Source organism: Lissotriton helveticus, chromosome 7, assembly GCF_964261635.1.
Source record: "Lissotriton helveticus chromosome 7, aLisHel1.1, whole genome shotgun sequence".
NCBI classification, from domain to species: Eukaryota; Metazoa; Chordata; class Amphibia; order Caudata; family Salamandridae; genus Lissotriton; species Lissotriton helveticus.
Window position 1 is genome coordinate 1,565,493,721 of NC_136068.1, and position 17,619 is coordinate 1,565,511,339.

Consider the following 17,619-nt stretch of genomic DNA (forward strand, 5'->3'; position numbering starts at 1 on the left):
GCTCTCTTTTATGGCTATTTTCACCTCATGGAGATCAATCTGTAGACCAGGCGCCTGTCCTGGGGTGACAGTTACCAATTCCTTGGATGGTGCGGCGTAAATTTGAGAGAAGTGGGCCTCCCAAACGCTGCTAGTTATGTTACAACTGATTGGTGTTAACTGTTTCCCCATTTCCCGCGTTTTCCTGACCGCAGACCAGAAGGGGCCGCTGCCCCCCAGATTTGCACTGGCGACCAGCGACTCCCACTGTTCCGTCAGTAGTGCGGACTTTCTTCTAGCTATTTCAAGTTTATAGAATTTCCTGGCTGTCTGAACCACCGTCGTGCACCTAGGTTTGGTGGTTAGTGCCCTGCGTAGTTCCCTATTTGCCAGTGAGCAGGCGGAATCAAACCACCTTGGTTCTATCCCTTCCTTTGGTAACGGTGCTGACAAAAGAGTTTTTATGGTTAGACACAGTTCACCAAAATCAGCAATTATTCTGTGGTAGTTCCCATCCATGGATAAGCAGGAACTAATTAGCTGCGGGTGTTTCATTTTTACGCTTTCCAAGATTGCCCCACAGTCGACTCCCCTCCATTTTAATCGCAAGCCATCAACTGAAGGTGTGATGTCCCTTGCACCATTTAAATTGGTATAAACCGGAGTAGGGGCTAAATGCAGAGTTACTGCAAGTGGGTTGTGATCTCCAAACGATGTCTCCATCACTGTGGACTTTGTTACACAATCTATTAAATGTGGGGACATAAAGATAAAATCAATGGTGGAACTGCTGTCCCTGCCTCTGAACGTAGGAGCGTGGAAAGCGCTAGGGTTGTGGCTAGTTTTCATGGCATCACCAAGGTTGAACTCGGTTAGTATATTGGCGAGTTCAATACCCCTTCGTTCGGCTTGGTCTAAGCAGTTCCTATCCTTGATCCCATGATTCTTTGGTATTTTTGCGTTGAAGTCACCCCCAATTACAATCCCTGTCCCATCATCAGCCTGTAGACTGATTTCCAGATTATGTAAAGTTTTGAAAAGTGCCTCAAAGTTCTTATTAGGTACACAATAAAAATCATTATTGTAAAAATTAATTAAATAAATCCGGGTCTTTCGCTTGAATTCAAGAATTTGTATATTCGGGTTCCCTCTAGATAGGTCTCTAATAGTACCACCAGCCAGTGTCTTAATCCCAATAAATAAACCTCCGACTGCACGGTTAGAAATGGGCTTTGGTGCAGTCACACTAAAACAATGATAGCCCTCTATGTGTAAATTCCCAACAGCCCAAGTCTCTTGAAACATTATAATGTCTGTACCATCCAATATCTTGGCCCATTGGGGGTCTAAGAGCCTTGACTCTATCCCTGCCACATTCCAACTACGGATTGACAAGTCACAATGACTAGGGTGACTGATTCCTGGTACTCGTCACTATATTCACATTAGTTTTCGGTGATGTGGGAATTATATGGTCATGTGTGGCTATAAGTGTGACAGTACAGTCAAGCATTGCTGTTCCCTGTGTAGCATTGACTTGTATTGATGGTAGATATTCCTCAGTAATATTACTTAACACTAGGCGACCACTGTTGCCTTCCCTGTCAGCAGCTAATGTTCCCTGAGTTATACTTGCTACTACTGGTACTGGATGTTCCTTGTTGTCATTACTTATATCTTCACATCCATTGTTATTGCCATCCCTATTGCCCAGTCAATCCTGTTCGTCTAAGCTTGAGAAGGCGTATTCGAACCGATTATAGGTTGGGATGTTATATATGGACCTTACCTCATTCTGAGGCAGATACCGATTTGGGTTAATCATTGGATGTAACCTCTCTCTATGGTCGTGCTGTTTCATTGTGGGGAGGTAGGGGTAGTACATCGGATGCGCTGGGGAGGGGGCCTGATGACACTGGGCAGGTCCCTTCGGGGGGAAACATCCTTTACAACGCAACTTTTACCACGCAGTACCTTTACAACGCAACTTTTACAACGCAAACCATTACAACGCATTGCACTGGGGGGCGCTCTAGGATAGGGAATAGGTTTAATGTACTATCCAACACCTTCCCTACTATCCACGGGGACTGGAGTTGGAATAGTAAATTAAACAATTCCCCTATCCAGCGCCCAAAAGCACTATGCGTTGTAAAGGTATTCGTTGTAAATACCGCGTTGTAAAGGCATGCGATTTAAAAGCATGCGTTGTAATGTCATACATCCCCCTTCGGGTAATTAAGATCTTGGTCCTGGTGATAGAATGGAAACCTAATCCCAGTACCCAAATTAGGGTCCTGGTAACACACAACAGAGTTATTCACCATGTTAGCATTAGGGGAAATCAAATGTCTATAAAAATAGCCCAGAGGGAGCAAAGTAGTGTTGAATTCCCAGGGTGAGGGTGGTGGGGCACTAGCCAAAGTTTTTTGGGCCCATTGGGGGGACTTAAAATGTATTATTATGCAGTCCCCCTCGAACTTTTTCCTCAGTGGGCCTACCCATCCTACTCTTTGGGTGTGAATAATCTCCCTTGCCCCTTCCATTGGAAAGTTGCAATTTGCAACTAACCAGTGAAGGATCCTGTTCTTAAGGGATATGGGGTTTTCTTCTTGATCCTTCCTTAATTTGGGTACATTAACTAGGACCAGCACATACGCCCCGCATTCAGGCGGTAGGCTGATGCGGGGAGGTATCTGTCTCATGGTGATTGCCATATTTTGGTCGGGCTGAGCCCTTAAAGCATTCTGAGCATTATTATTAGTTTGTCTAATTCGGATCTCCTTGCTTTTATCAACATTTTGCACCTTGCCTTCCTGTGTGGCGTCCTTAGTCGTATTATGAATAGCGGTAATTTTTGTTGATGGTTGGTTGGCAGCTATTCCTTTACCTGGCACTTGTGGAGTTTTGAGCTTTGTGTTTAGAATTGGGGCAGTAGGGTTCTTAGCTTTTGTACATGTAGGTTTAGAAGAGCTCAGTTTGGGTCCCACAGTCATTGGAGGCCCCTGACTGACGGTATTTTTAATGGGAGAACTCAATTCAGCTAATTGCTTTTCAATGCTATGAGTCTAGATTCTATCGGGGACAAGTAGATACTAAGTAGTTCGCCCATTCTATCCAGAAGTTGGTCATTAGCTTCAAAATGATCCCCTGTGACTCCTCGCTTTCTATATCTATAGGTACATTTGTTTCATCTACATTTGGGTGTGGATTAGTATCCTTCCTATGCTTTCGCTTTGGCATGCTATGCTTTGTAACCTTAGGCATGCTCAACTGTCTTGTGTGTTTTATGTGTTTCCGTATGGCACCCTCCCGCCAACCCCTTAATTGCCTTGTGCTAGCTTCAACTGCTTCATCTGGTGTATGATTGATGAACAGTTCCGGGGTCCTTTCTAATTCCATACTTGGTTCTAAATCTGAATCTATCGAGGGGTTAGATGCTGATAAGTTGACCTCATTCGGTATGCTGTGAATTTCTGCATGGACATCAATTATAGGACCAGTATTGATGTTTCTAGCCTGAACTGGAGTTCTAACTGATGCAATGAGTCAAAGGGATGATCGTTTTGCTAGGGCTAGGTCTTGTGAAACCCTGCGCTCCAAGAGTGTAATACCCTGGTCTATGGCATCATTGGCCCTTATTATGAAGTTATCTATTGGGCCTATTACTGGGACCCCACCCGCTGCCGTTTTACTTCTACTACCCCTGGTAGACATAGTGTTGGTTAGGAAGTATATATATTATCACAGCCTGGCTTTTGCACAAGATACACGGGGTAGAAATGCAGGAAATGAGGTGCGAGGAGGCGGGATTGAATCAGTCGACGCCCAAGACACTTCTACTATACAGCTCAATTTCCCAGCAGAAGCGTTATGATAATCTTAATCCCTCACACTCTTCCCTACTGAGTGATAGTGGTGACAAATGAATACCTCGTAGTACAACTCCAGTTAGCAAATGCAGTAATAGGAGAGCAACCCAATGCAGAACTAGGCGCTATATAGGGCACAAGTGCAATACAATAAGTATGGCTCACTCAATAGTGACACTCAGCTTCAATAATAGAATAGTGGGGAGATGCAATGAGCCATGCAGTAGAATTCGCATGGGAAGGAGCGATATATATAAGTCCTCGTGTACAGCGAGAATTCCCTCAGATGGTGAATGGAATCTGTAACTGCCCAGCAGAGAGTCCAGATACACGAATCAGTCAGTTTGTAACAGCCGTGATGTACCTTATGGGAGCTTGCAGTGTCAATGTTAGGGAGGTGCACCCGGCCCGGCCTCCTCGACCTCTGAGGGCCTCAGAGGGCCCGCCCTTTGCCCGGGCTTAACCCGCGCGCGTCCCGCGACGCGGGAACTCTGCGCCCCTTAAGATGCGCCGCCTGGCGCCAAATCATGTGGTGGGCGGAGTTAGCCGCTGTGCCTGCTGGTTGTTGTGGTCTCCCCTCTCGGCGGCTGCGCACAGATGGGAAAGTGCATCAGCGGCGGGGGAGACCAGAGGAAGATTGCTGGCGAGATGGCGAGATGGCGGGAAACAGTAAATCCGAGGTCCCAGATCCCAGGTAGGCGGGCAGAAAGGTCCGAAAATGCTGCGGAGAGCACCCGCTCCACAGCGGGCAGAAAGGTCCGAAAATGCTGCAGAGAGCACTCAATTCAAAACCTGAATGAGCTAGCACAGATAGACTCTGGGCTGAGTAATAGGGTACTTACAGAAGTGCCAGACCAAAAGCCATCACAACACCACCGCTCGATATGCTGCTGGGATTATATGAGAAAAAATAAATCAATCCCAAAAGCACTGAAGAATAGTTTGAAGGTCACAAAATTCACGGAAATAGCACTGCATTCATGGAATGTTTTCTAGTGAAGTATGGTAGAAGGTTTTCATGACTTTTGGAGGCTCAATGGGGGGGGGGGAGGGGTATTTCAATTGCAAGCCCCTCATCTCAATTTCCAAACAGACAAGTCATTCTCAACTGATCAGAAACGTTGCCCAGCCTAAGAGGGAATGGTGACATGTAATACTCTGTGCCGGCACTAGAGAAAAAGATTTTTGGAGCTAAAATCATGATCTCTATGACCAGAACAGAATCACCAAAATCATCATCTGCTCTCTCTAAATTCTAGTCAAAATCTTTTAAATGATCTGTATGCAAGGAGATATAAATGGCATCTTTTGAGGCCATTGTGCTAATACAACATCTATCCAGAATGCTTTAATGAATTAAGGGAGTCTTGAATAGAACAGAGGAGCCTGAGCCGCGTCTTTGTCTGCAAACAGATCTATGAACTTGCTCAGTGTCTTCTAGAACAGGTGTCTCCAACTTTTTTTTATAAGAGCTCCTTCTATTCAATGAAAATCATTGTGAGCTACTAATATTATCAGTGTTGTTCTAGTAACGACATGATGCAAAATTACATTATTGCCACTCATTCAAGATTATCAGCAGTCATCACCCCAGTGCATCAGGCAGGGTCAACAGCAGTAATGTAAACATAGAGGGTCTTTGGGTCAGCTCTGTCTGCCATTGATCTGTCTAAGTCTACTGTACACTCTGCTTCCATCCATAACAGCAAACTTAATGGGGTAGGAGTTGAGTCGGCATCAGTCATTGGCTCTCTTGCCTTGTGAATGAGAGCATTTTCTGATCAAGTACGTACATCCAACTACAAAATAGGGCGCTTCAGTGCCAGAACTGGTTGGCCAGTCCTTTAGGTTTGTTTTTTCTCCTTTTATAATTCCCCTTTCATTTATTGGCTTTTCCTCTTTTTTATCCTACGTACCTTAAAAGCGTTCTACAGCTCTCCAGGCAATGCGAGCGGGATGCTTGCCTGCCGCACATTTCATCTGTAGGGAGCCCCATTCCACAAGGCCACGTCCTTAAAACGAGGAGACCATTATGTTATTCTGTTAACTGTAGCGTATCATTTGTGTCACAATTCCTAGACGGCCAACAGTTTGGTTCTAAATGTGGCAGTGACTGGCGCTTGAACTTTAAAAAAACAATAGACCGTTTACAATATCTTTGCAGGATAAGACCCCCACTCCTATGTAGGTTTTTATAGCAGACATATGCCTGCTGTCTTTCGATGACAGCAATGATTTCATTTTTCTATTTATTTTCGTTTGATTTATGTTCCACATGTTGTTGAGTTTGTGTGTGTTTTATTACACTCTTTTCAGAGAGCAAGAATTAATCTGTGGATTGATATATGGATGCATGGTTGCAAAGAGTGACAAAGGCGCTTTAATTCATAAGACAAACCTTTTCACATTGCCAATGCTTGTTGTTACTGTTGGAAAAGTGACTTGGTAACAGATGTTGCAATATAAAATTAAGAAAGATGATGCATAAAGCTCTCCTCGGTCCTGAAATAGAATCAAAAGCCATGTGTGAAAATGAGCCTCGGGGACAGCCCAGAGTTACATCTGAGTAAAAAAACAAAAGGCTGGGGCGATGAACAGCTGGTTGCCTTGGTCAATCAGGGCTTGGAACCAGCTGTTGATGAAGAAAGGTAAATCAGGATTTATGGACTAAACTTCATTCCGATAATATGCTTTATACTACTCTGCTCTGAACCTGATTTTAAGTGTACCCTAAACTTTTTATTTTCCACATTGGAGTGGGCGCCGGATTCTTGAGGGTCCCACACATAACACCTTTGGTAGCAGGGTGTTTCAGTTTGTACATACAGAGCGCTGCATTGTGACCTCAGATTTACACGTTGCTGTTATTCTACCCAACTTCATCAATGCTACACACTTGAAGAAGATGTGCAACCAATATTGTCACTTCTACCAGTGTAATCACATTTGAATATAAACCTGACAGCCAGCTGAAGATGCTTAAACGTGAACAGCAGAGACATCCAAAAACCATTGGTGAATATGAATAGAAGTGTAAGAAAGAGTGCAATGCCTTGTGCGTAAAGGAACATGTTAAAACAGACACTTTATTAACAGCCCGAAAAAAGGTGAAGGCAACCTGGGAGACAGACCAACGCCATGTGTGAGTGTGAACCCTAGAGAGCCAAAGATGTAGTGAGTCCGATGTCGTCTTGTACACTGTTTTGAACTTGTCTCCTTTTATTGTGTCTTCAGGACTCTTACCAAAACCGTCCCTTCTGGTCACCTCCGGGAGCGTGACCGTGAGAGGGGGAAACCTGACCTTGAGCTGTGCGGCTGCGGCACCGTACAGAGATATGACATTTGTTCTGTTTCGAGGTGTATACTCCGTCCCTCCACAAGACCCTCCTGGGACCGAGGCCGTCTTCCATTTCACCGATGTAGACTCGCGGCACGAGGGGAAATACCACTGCCAGTACTATTCAAAAGAAGATAACCGCATTAAGTCTGAACTCAGTGACGCCGTCGACGTAACACGACTCCGAGGTGAGAGCTGTAAAGTGTTTTTTGTGTCTTTTGTTGCTTTCGTGTTGGGCGTGCCTCCGATGAAGATTAAGAGGGTTGTTATATGAAGCTTTTGTCCAGGTTATCACCGGAAACTCGAGTGCCGTAGATTTTCACAAACATATGGGGGCAGATTGACAAGCCCCTTGCGCCACTTTTAACATGGGAAAAGTGACGCAAAAGTGGCGCAAGGTGCTTGTAAATCTGCCCCATGGTATTTATTTTACTTGCTTGCTCTGGTTGGGTGGCTGTCACAGGTTTAGGGGAGGAGGCGGTACTCCACATGGCTGTAGTACAGGGACTCCCAGTGCGACAAATGCCATCCAGTGATTTTTAAAAGCTCTCCGTGTCACAACATCTAGGACGCTGGAAAAAATTGTAATGAGTCCAAAGTGCTGGTGCAAATCGTTGTACACCTCTCTTCTCAGAGGCAGACTGATCTAATACTTTTTAGAGGTTGGCTGGAGGGGCGAGGGGGGTCTTATCGGAGAATGGCCCTACCTAAACTCAGTGTGAGAGGATGGCTAAAGCTGAGCAGGTGGGAGAAGAGAGAGGGTTTAGTGTTTCACCTTTACGTCTGTTTGTTTCCCTCTCACCACAGAAGTCTATCCGAAACCATCCGTTGTGTTGAGCCCCGGGAGCCAGGTCACCAGAGGAGGAACTCTGACCATAAAATGTACATCGGACTATCCGAATATGAGATTTTTTCTATACAACGGAAGTAGAATTTACCTTAAAGAGGACCCCCCTGGAAGCGAGGCCGTGTTTGTCATCCGCGGAGTCCAACGGACGGATGAAGGGCCCTATGAGTGCCGTTATCATCCCCGGTCCGGAGAGCCCGTGTGGTCTGACGCCAGTGAACCCTTCCGGATACAAGTCGTAGGTAACACATTGATATTGTGCTTTCTCACAGCATTTGAACACTCGACAGCGTGTAAGGAGGTTTTCTTGAGAAAATGTGAACTCAGTTATGTATGGGGTGTTGTGGCGTGCAGTGGCGGCTGGTGACATTTGTAAGTGGTGAGCGGAAAATTAAGGGGCAGATTTATGTTGGTAATGCGCCACGTTTGCGTCACGCAACTGCGGCGTAAACGTGGCGCATCCCTACGACCCATTTACAACGTGACGCATCTAGGCAGATGCGTCACGTTGTAAAGCCCTGCGCCACTTGTGGGCGTTCCGGCGCAGGGTGGGCGTTTCGGGGCAGGTGCGCCTCGCAAAAGTGGCTGAGTGAAATCTATAAGATTTCACTCAGTCACTTTCAGGCCAATGCTGCGTCAAAACCCTGCGCCTGCTTGAAGCAGGCGTAGGTCTTGACGCAGCATTGGTCAGATAGGGCATCCCGAGCCTTGCTGGAGCTGCGTCACGCTTGCGACGCAACTCCAGCAATGCGCCACCTTTGCGGCGCACCATGGGTGGCGGAGCAGCGGCGCAAAATTACTGGCGCATCCCTGGGGATGCGCCAGTTATCATAAATCTGCCCCTGATTTCATAGAGCACCGTAGCGAGCGAGCCCGAACAAGCAAATTCGAATATTGCCAACTTAAAGAAAGTCAAAAGCAAACACAGAACAGCACTGCTCCAAATAACTGTTCAAAACTAAAAGTAAAATGAAACAAACACCTTTGGGAAAATACAAAGTAACGTTATTGTCTATGGGTACCATATCTTTTAAATCGACACAGGAGGTGACATGGGTGCGTGCTTGTTGTACACTGCTATAACAGAAGAGCATTGCAAAAACGTTATTGTGTTGCATTTAATGAGTTATTGAATTGCTCATGTGAACGTTACCTAAAGTAAATACACCCACAATAGGAAAGCCAGTCTAAAAAGATACAATTTAAAAAAAAAATACAGGATCAAGCCTGATTTTACAGCAGAGCAATGTCATCTGCACAAAGGTTAAAATTATTCAAAATTGGGAAAAAAGAAAACCCAATTTTACAAGTTCATTACAAAATACATTTTTAGCAGCTGAATTAATTCATAAGATAAAACTCACAAAATTGCAAGGTGCATGCTGAAACATTAATAACTTGATCTATAATTAGGAAATCACTGAATTCAGCTGCTCTCACAATACTACAAGCAGGTAGAAAGACCCAAACCCTATTAGAGAATCATGTTGCCTTTGCATTGGAGGCCGGTAGAAAAACCCAAACCCTATTAGAGAATCATGTTGCATTTGCATTGGAGATTTCCATCATTTTCTTTTACAAGACCCATGAACTTTACAAACCCCACTGCCAAAGGTAAACGTGCCACCTGTAAACATGGAATCACTGCTTGCCTGCATGAGTGAAGCCTGGTGTTTTAAAAGGTGATCACTCTGGACATAAACACACTATATGGATAACACTTTTCTTATTGCTATGCTTTCAAGCATGGGGGTCTGTACATTTTTGGAATGCATTCAAGTATTGGCAGCCCTCCCATCTGAACACGGAGAAATTTATATTTCACAATCTGAGAAAGTACAACTCAGGACTGACTGGACGTCTATCTTCATGCAGTCATTTAGAATCATCCACACTTGTGTCCGTCTTGACAGAAGCTGCTTGTCCTCCACCTATGACTGTTGTTGAATACCTTTGATTAGCATTATTTTGAACGTAGGGAATGAGAGTGGGGTAGACCACAAGTTCTCGATATTCAAGTCAGTAAGAGACATGTTAAGAGAAAGATAAACAATTGACTTTTTACTCAAGTTCGAAATCTCCATCTATAATTGGTGTTCTAAAGTATTCTTTTTAGCTGCTGTTAGTTTAAAACAGGAATTCACAAATGTTCCTTGGCTTTCGATGGATTGTTTTGCTAGGCAAAATTCCAGCCTTATCTGGGCACGAGAGCTGTGCTTTGAAAGCCAACAACGCAGCTATAGATATTGATGACAAGTTAATACAAGAGTGTGGTCTCTCTTCCTAACATTGCTTCAGACCCATATGTAATGGTTGGCAATAATTTGGCACATATAACTTTTATCATTGGGTCTAATGTTGTATTCCCGATTTTTGTGTGAAATGCTTTTATCAGCAATTTCTGTGGGAAAAATGTTTCACGACTTTCAATGACAACGCCCAGATACTTGTTTTTTGAGTTACTCTTTAAACTACTGTGCAATTTATACTCCAAGCTCCTGTTTTTTTTTCAAAAAAACATTCTTCTCCTTATCATGACTTTAGATGTAGCTATGTTTATGCACATTAGAGAGCCGAGCAACGTTATGCCAACAACAAGGCTTGTTGAAAAGAGTGGCCGGCGCTGTGATTGTGCACTTTAGAGGGCGCCGAGCAACGTTAACATGAGCATTTTGTTAACGTCGCTCGGCGCTCTCTAAAGTGCACAATCAAAGCGCCGGCCATTAATATACCGGTTTCACTGAGCCCAGTGAAAGTTCTTCCTAGTGCTTTTCCGGAGTGCTCACCTCCTCTACTCCGCCTCGGGGTAGCTGGACTGGGTCCAGACTGTTCCGGGACTCTAGAGACAGTTTTTGAGCTAACAATCATGGTTTAAAAGCCGGAAACGGTACCGCAGTCACTTGGTAGGCTGGAGCGGGACAGTGCAAAAGCTTTTGGGGGAAACTTTTCAGTGATTGTGATCACTCCATTATTGTGAGCAGTAAACTCGGATGACAAACGTCTCACACGAGTTATGTTTTTTTTCCTGCAGGGAAGCGAATTGCAAGCATGTAGTTTTTTTTTTTTAAGGTACAGGGGATACCTGTGCGTTATTATTGTGGAAAATGCGTCTTGTGCATTTTAATGTATGCTTGACTGAATGAGTGATTTGACCCGATGAACCGGAAACGTCCTTGGCTGGTACTTTCTAGGCGAGAGTGGAAAGTGACTGAGTGACCTCTTCTGGACACAAAAGTTACTTTTGGGGAAACGTTGATGTTTTTACTCTAAAGGAATACATGGATTGTGTTTTTTTGGGCGAGCATGTTGCACATTTTCAGCGATCAGCAACCCACGAACAGTAATCTCTGGCTAACAGACACACTGTGACCTTTTCTTTTTTAAGATACGCACCTGCGAGCAATCATTTGGCCGCATAGTACAAGCCAGACTGGACAACTTAAGAGATATTATCTGGGTCAATAGTTTAAACACACCCTGCCTTTCAGCGGCCACACCACAAGGATCATCACTCAGCCCCACCCTCTTCAACGTCTACATGAGACCTCTAGCTGCCATCGCACGCCAACACAACCTCAACATCATCTCCTACGCCGACGACACCCTGATCCTCTCCCTCACCAGAGACCCCGACACCGCCAGAACCAGCCTACACGAAGGGATGAAAGACGTCGCCGAGTGGATGAAGAACAGCCGCCTGAAACTGAACTCAGACAAGACGGAAGTCCTCATCCTGGGACCATCACCCTCCGCCTGGGACAACTCCTGGTGGCCCCCAGCCCTGGGCACCGCTCGAAAGCCAACAGACCACGCACACAACCTGGGCTTCATCCTGGACTCCTCCCTCTCGATGACCAGACAAGTCAATGCCGTATCCTCATCATGCTTTCACACCCTGCGCATGCTTCGCAAGATCTTCTGATGGATCCCGACCGAAACCAGGAAGACGGTCACCCAGGCCCTCGTCACCAGCCGACTGGACTACGGAAACACCCTCTACGCTGGAACCACAGCCAAGCTACAGAAAAGACTCCAACGCATCCAGAACGCCTCCGCCCGACGCATTCTGGACATCCCCCGACGCAGCCACATCTCCGGCCACCTGAGGGACCTGCACTGGCTCCCCGTCAACAAGAGGATCACATTCAGGCTCCTCACCCACGCACACAAGTCTCTCCACGACCTGGGCCCCAAGTACCCCAACGACCGCCTGACCTTCTACACGCCCACCCGCCAGCTACGGTCTACCAGCCTCGCCCTCGCAACCGTACCACGCATCCGAAGAGCCACTGCCGGAGGCAGATCCTTCTCCTACCTGGCGGCCAAGACATGGAACTCCCTCCCCATCCACCTCCGGCTGACCCAGGACCACCTCGCCTTCAGGAGACAACTCAAGACCTGGCTGTTCGAGCAGTAGCGGACCCCTTCCCCCAAGCGCCTTGAGACTCTTCCGGGTGAGTAGCTCGGTATACAAATGATGTGATTGATTGATTGATTGATTGAAGGATAGCTTGAGGTTTCGGTGCTCCCGCCAAGCAGTTTTCCGCCCTTTGAGATAACGCTTGCACCCTGGCGTGCACCCTGATCCTGTTTCTATTTTATGCAGACGGTCACGGTGCTCTATTGATCTCATGCAAGAGGACTGGATTACTAAGACTTTTAAACAAACTCCAAGACTACATCTCATCTAATGGATTAACATCAAGCATCAGCTCACTTTGGAAGTACATACCTTATTATGTGGTGAAGTCTTGGCCAGCAGTGAGTCTCGGCCACGACGAGCAGTAGTAGCAGGCAGCCTCGGCCCTCGCACCAGAAAACGAGGTGTGTGTCGTGTCGTCGTGTCATCGTGTCACAGTCCGAGTGTCCGACTATGGCTACAGTTAACGGCTTATGCTTCCCAAATCCCGTGCCTCGCTGTGACTAAGCCAATCCAGACTCCAGACGCTGCCCCAGCAGCGCCAGGATTGGCTTGGGCAGGGGTACACACCCGCCCATTAGGAGACCAGGGGCTGCGCCATGAAGCAACCCCGCTCTTCTAATCTGCAGGCTAATGCGCATGTGCGCCGCGGGCTGGTCACAAAAATAACCACCCCAGAACTGAGCTGAGCATGCGTACTAAGTGCGCTACATCCGACGTCACCACCCCCCCTTGTCACGTCACCACCACCCCCACTTGTTTATGATTGCTCGGGCGTCGCCCGGCGGTGATCGTCAGTGACTGATTTCAAGTAATACACCTGTGTACGTCACGTACAGGGGTATTACTTTGCATTAGTGGGGCAACCCCCAGCGCCCCAATGGACGCACCGCCGCTGGTGGCGTGGTTACTTGTTAATCAACAGTGGCTACTGCTGAACTTTCAGACAGGAGGCCCAGTTACTGCACTAGATTACACCAGTCGGTCAGTCTGCCTCCCCCAGGCCGTTTGGAGGGGTCTGACCTCAAGAAAAGTTGGAGGGAAAGAGGAAAAGACGGTACAGTTCACAACACATTATTTCAAGGAGAGGGTTTAAACATAGCTTTCACTTAAACTTCGAATATTCCAAGTATGGAATTTTATATGTTATCTTTTAGTTTAAACTATTAGGCATATTCCCAAGGATCTATCGCCGAGTTATCGGCACTTTATCGCAGCCAAAGTCACGATAAATTCATTGCCCCATTTAGAAGCTGGTGCTAACAGCCGATAGCACCAGTTTACCTGCGATAGCAGCCGCAAAAAACATCGCCACAGATGAGCCTGTCAACTAATGCTAATGAGATGCAGGGTAGGCATTCCTGAGCAAAAAGCTGCTTCAACACCACACCGCAACATTCTCTATGACCAGCCACATCGGCGATAAGACCACAAAACAGGCGATAAGGGCTAAGGTGCGTTAGCAGCAGGAAATTAACACCTGCTCTGATCTGGTGTAAAGTCGGAAGACAACCTGCACTAGAAAGGGAGCCCAGCCCACAGCCACACCTGAAGAACAACAGATGCCATTGAACTACTGATCATGCAGCTCAGAGCCCCAACAGGGCTACAACAACCACCGCCACCACCCCCAGGCCCGCCACCTCCAGGACCCCTCACCCCCGGACCACCACAGAGGCAGTTCATGCAAAGACAGCGGACCTTAAGGAAACGCACCAGCATCACAGACTTAACACCAGAAAATGTCATCGTCCACTACAGACTCAAAAGGTCAACCGTCCTCCGCATCCTGAACAACATTGCCCACAGGCTGACGGTACCAACACAGCGGACAACCAACATACCACCTCAGACAAGCTGCTGGCTGTGCTGCACCTGTTGGCCTGTGGGACCTTCCAACCAACAACCGCCAGAGTCAGAGGAGTCTCACAGCCAGCCCTATCCAAGTTCCACACACCTGTCATGGATGCCATCATCAGCTTGGTACCCCTGTACCTATATTTCCCCCATACTGCGCAGGAACAGCTGGAGACTAAGCAAGGCTTCTACACCATAGCTGGCTACCCCCATGTGTTAGGGGCAATTGACTGTACACATGTCCTACTTGTGCCCGCTGCCGACGCTGCACACAATTATCGCAACAGAAAGCACACACATTCCATCAATGTGCAGGCAATAATGGACCACCGGGGACTCTTCACCAATGTGGTCGCTATCTACCCAGGCAGTGTGCATGATTCAGACATCTTCCGACAGTCCATCATCAACTGACGCTTCCAGGATGGCACCTACGGAAATGCACTGCTCGTTAGTAAGTACCAAATGAACACACCTCAACTCCACAATCATGCAACTCACAACTTTGGGAATGCACACGTTACAAACTCACATTCAACATGCGAAACAACATGCCCACCCACCATACACAATAGCAAAACGTAATGCGGTAACCTGAGCTAGCCATGTACATGAGCCATCAACGACATGGCACCTTAGCCACACAAATGCAGAATGTGGGGAGAGGTGGGAACCAGACATGTGCTAAGGTGGCAATTGACCTATGAATGAGAATGTACACAATGTCAAGTGTGGCAGAGATGTGCTGGACAGACTGCAGTATGCATACCATAGACATATCCATGTCTACATGCACTGCTGGTGTTTGGAGGGTAGTGGACAGTGGACGCAACCATATCACCCCAGCCATTGGGGAAGTTCTCAGACATGTAGCTTGTTACGTACCCCCTGTAAGCGCGTGAGGAGTGGGCTGGCCCGGCGTATGCCAGGCTAGTGTAGGGGTGTGAATAAAAAGCATGTAGCTCTGGGCGTGATTCTCTTCTGGAATGACCAAAGTGTCTGCCAGGGAAGCGCCTCTCACCCCGCCACGAGGCCGACGCCATGAGCGGCGGTGCCTGCGATCCTTTGCGCCTGCCTCAGCCCGTGCCGCTCATCCCCGAACAAGTCCTGTCCGCCACTGCGCATCCAGGCCTCACTGCTCACCCGCCGACACCGGTGTTTCTCCAAGAGGGCCCACCACGTACCAGTGCAAGCTCCAAGCCCGAGGCCCGCGACCTTGGCAGCCTCCCCAGACCATCACGTCCTCTGCAAGCAAGGTCCGCAGTACTCCTTTCTCGCTGACGTACTCCACCGGTATACACAGCGGACAAGTAGGTAACACATTTGGAACTGAGTCTTTATTACACAATGGCAGAGTACATATTTTATGGCTGAGTTTATATCACTATACTCCCTTCGATGTGGTGCCACCAACTCTGTGCATAACATTCCGACCACACGTGTCTGTGGGCCCTTGCTGACTTCAGCCTTCGGCCTACACTTCAGTCCAGCAGGCCTCACACCAATCCAATACAATCTGTGCCAGGCAGGACACAGCATATTCGTAGGCTGCACACCCGTTCAGCTCTGGTGCCTCCACCTCCGTCAACCAGAAATCTTCTCCACATGCCATTTCAATGATGCGTGTTAGAGATCGAGGAGGTGCTGGCTGCACAGCATATGCCCTGCGCTGACTGCAGCCTCCGGCCTACACTGCAGTCAAGTAGGTCACACATTTGGAACTGAGTTGATTTCGTCATGGAAGAGTTCATATCATAGTACACAAGAAGAGCAGTAAGTACCTACAACTGTACTGGTGCCACTGAAGCCAACGACACTTGGCTGTGGACCACTGCTGACGCTGACACCAGAACATCCTGTGGTCGAGTAGGTCACACAATTGGAACTGAGTCTTGATCTCATCATGGCAGAGTTCATATAATTTTACAGGCCTCATAGCAGATTGCATCCCCTTCCAGCTGTAGTGCCACTGACTCTGTGCCACAAGAGTCATGGACACTTTCTGGTTAAACTTTGGTGGCATCTGAGTCTATGGCCTTCATCATCATGTAGCTGATACTGACATGGTGGGGAAAAAGGAGACGGCAGCATTCAGCTCCTCCATATTGCCTGTTTCTGCTTGCTTCTGCCGTCTGCATCATGCCCTGGATGGACACCTGCCACTGTCCCCCGTAACACTCTGCAACATTCTCCTTGGACATCAACGAAGACCTGCTCAGCTCTCGTGGCCCTACCTCAGTGCATCGCAAGTCACCGTCCGGTGGCAGTGTGACTGTGCCGGCTGCAGTGCATCCGGGGCCTCTAACTCTGAGCAGCTCAAGTCATGGACCCTTGCTGTTTGGACTTTGAAATTCTGATTGTCTGATCAATATTGTATTTGTTGCCAGCACCAACCAACCCCTGATGGGTTGCTTACACTACTCAACACCCATTCAGCACAGGCGACACTGGACATGTGACCCTGGCAATAAAAGGTGCCGGGCGCACATGCCCGTAGCCAGTAACAAAAATTATCTCAGTATGTCCATGTGGTCATTATGTATGCATGAGGGCCCCAGGCCATACCACATTACATTGTGCTGTGTACAGGGGGCGCAACCTTGTCACCGCAGGCAGTGGGGTAGACCTGGGACATGTAGCTGTGTCAGACCCTCCTGTGAGCATAAGCGGAGTGGACCGGCGTAAGGCGGTACAGCGCAGGAGTGTGGTCATTCAACACGTGGCTCTGGGTGTGGTTAAGTTTAGGCCTTGCCAAGGAAGTAACTAATGCGTGTGCCTCTGGTGTAGTGTCTTGCAATATACAATGTTGCTACTTAACATACCCCCGGAGTGCGGGCTCGGCCGAGGGGTAAAAGAGGGAGCGCAAGCCCACTCGGGGTCAGGGATCAGACATGTCAACTGTTGGGCGTGTCGCTATTACCGCAGCATAAGCCAAAGGTCTACCCTCAACTGCATGGCGAGTTCAGCCAGGCATGAACTCTACATCTGTGTCCGCCCGGTCCTTACCATAGGCCTAAATACATGTGGCTACCCACCTTCATCGCACAACATCACTGTCTTGTTGTCAGGCTTGTGGACATGCGCAGACAGGCATGACAATGGTGTGCCGTAGGGGTGCAAGTGATGCAACCGTGCTGCACACACTAGTGAATAGGCTCGGGGGAGGGAGGAGCAGCAGTGAGGCTACGTAACACACATTGTTGCCGCTCATTTGCAACAAGCAGTGCATGTCATACAGGAATCACAAAGTCACAAATATCACACACCAATGAACCAGTGAGCCTGCCAACACATCATGCAGAGCCAA

At 47.6% G+C, this 17,619-nt stretch overlaps 1 protein-coding gene across 1 annotated transcript in view; it reads left to right on the forward strand.

Annotated features, from left to right (window-relative positions):
* The first annotated feature begins 4,448 nt into the window (after positions 1-4,448).
* Positions 4,449-17,619, forward strand: part of LOC144769580 (leukocyte immunoglobulin-like receptor subfamily B member 5) — a 368,889-nt gene continuing 355,718 nt past the window's right edge. Inside the window, exons 1-3 of the mRNA XM_078653740.1 lie at positions 4,449-4,545; positions 7,086-7,376; positions 7,996-8,277. Of these exons, the coding sequence (XP_078509866.1) occupies positions 4,449-4,545; positions 7,086-7,376; positions 7,996-8,277 (670 nt within the window). The remainder of the gene's footprint in view (positions 4,546-7,085; positions 7,377-7,995; positions 8,278-17,619) is intronic.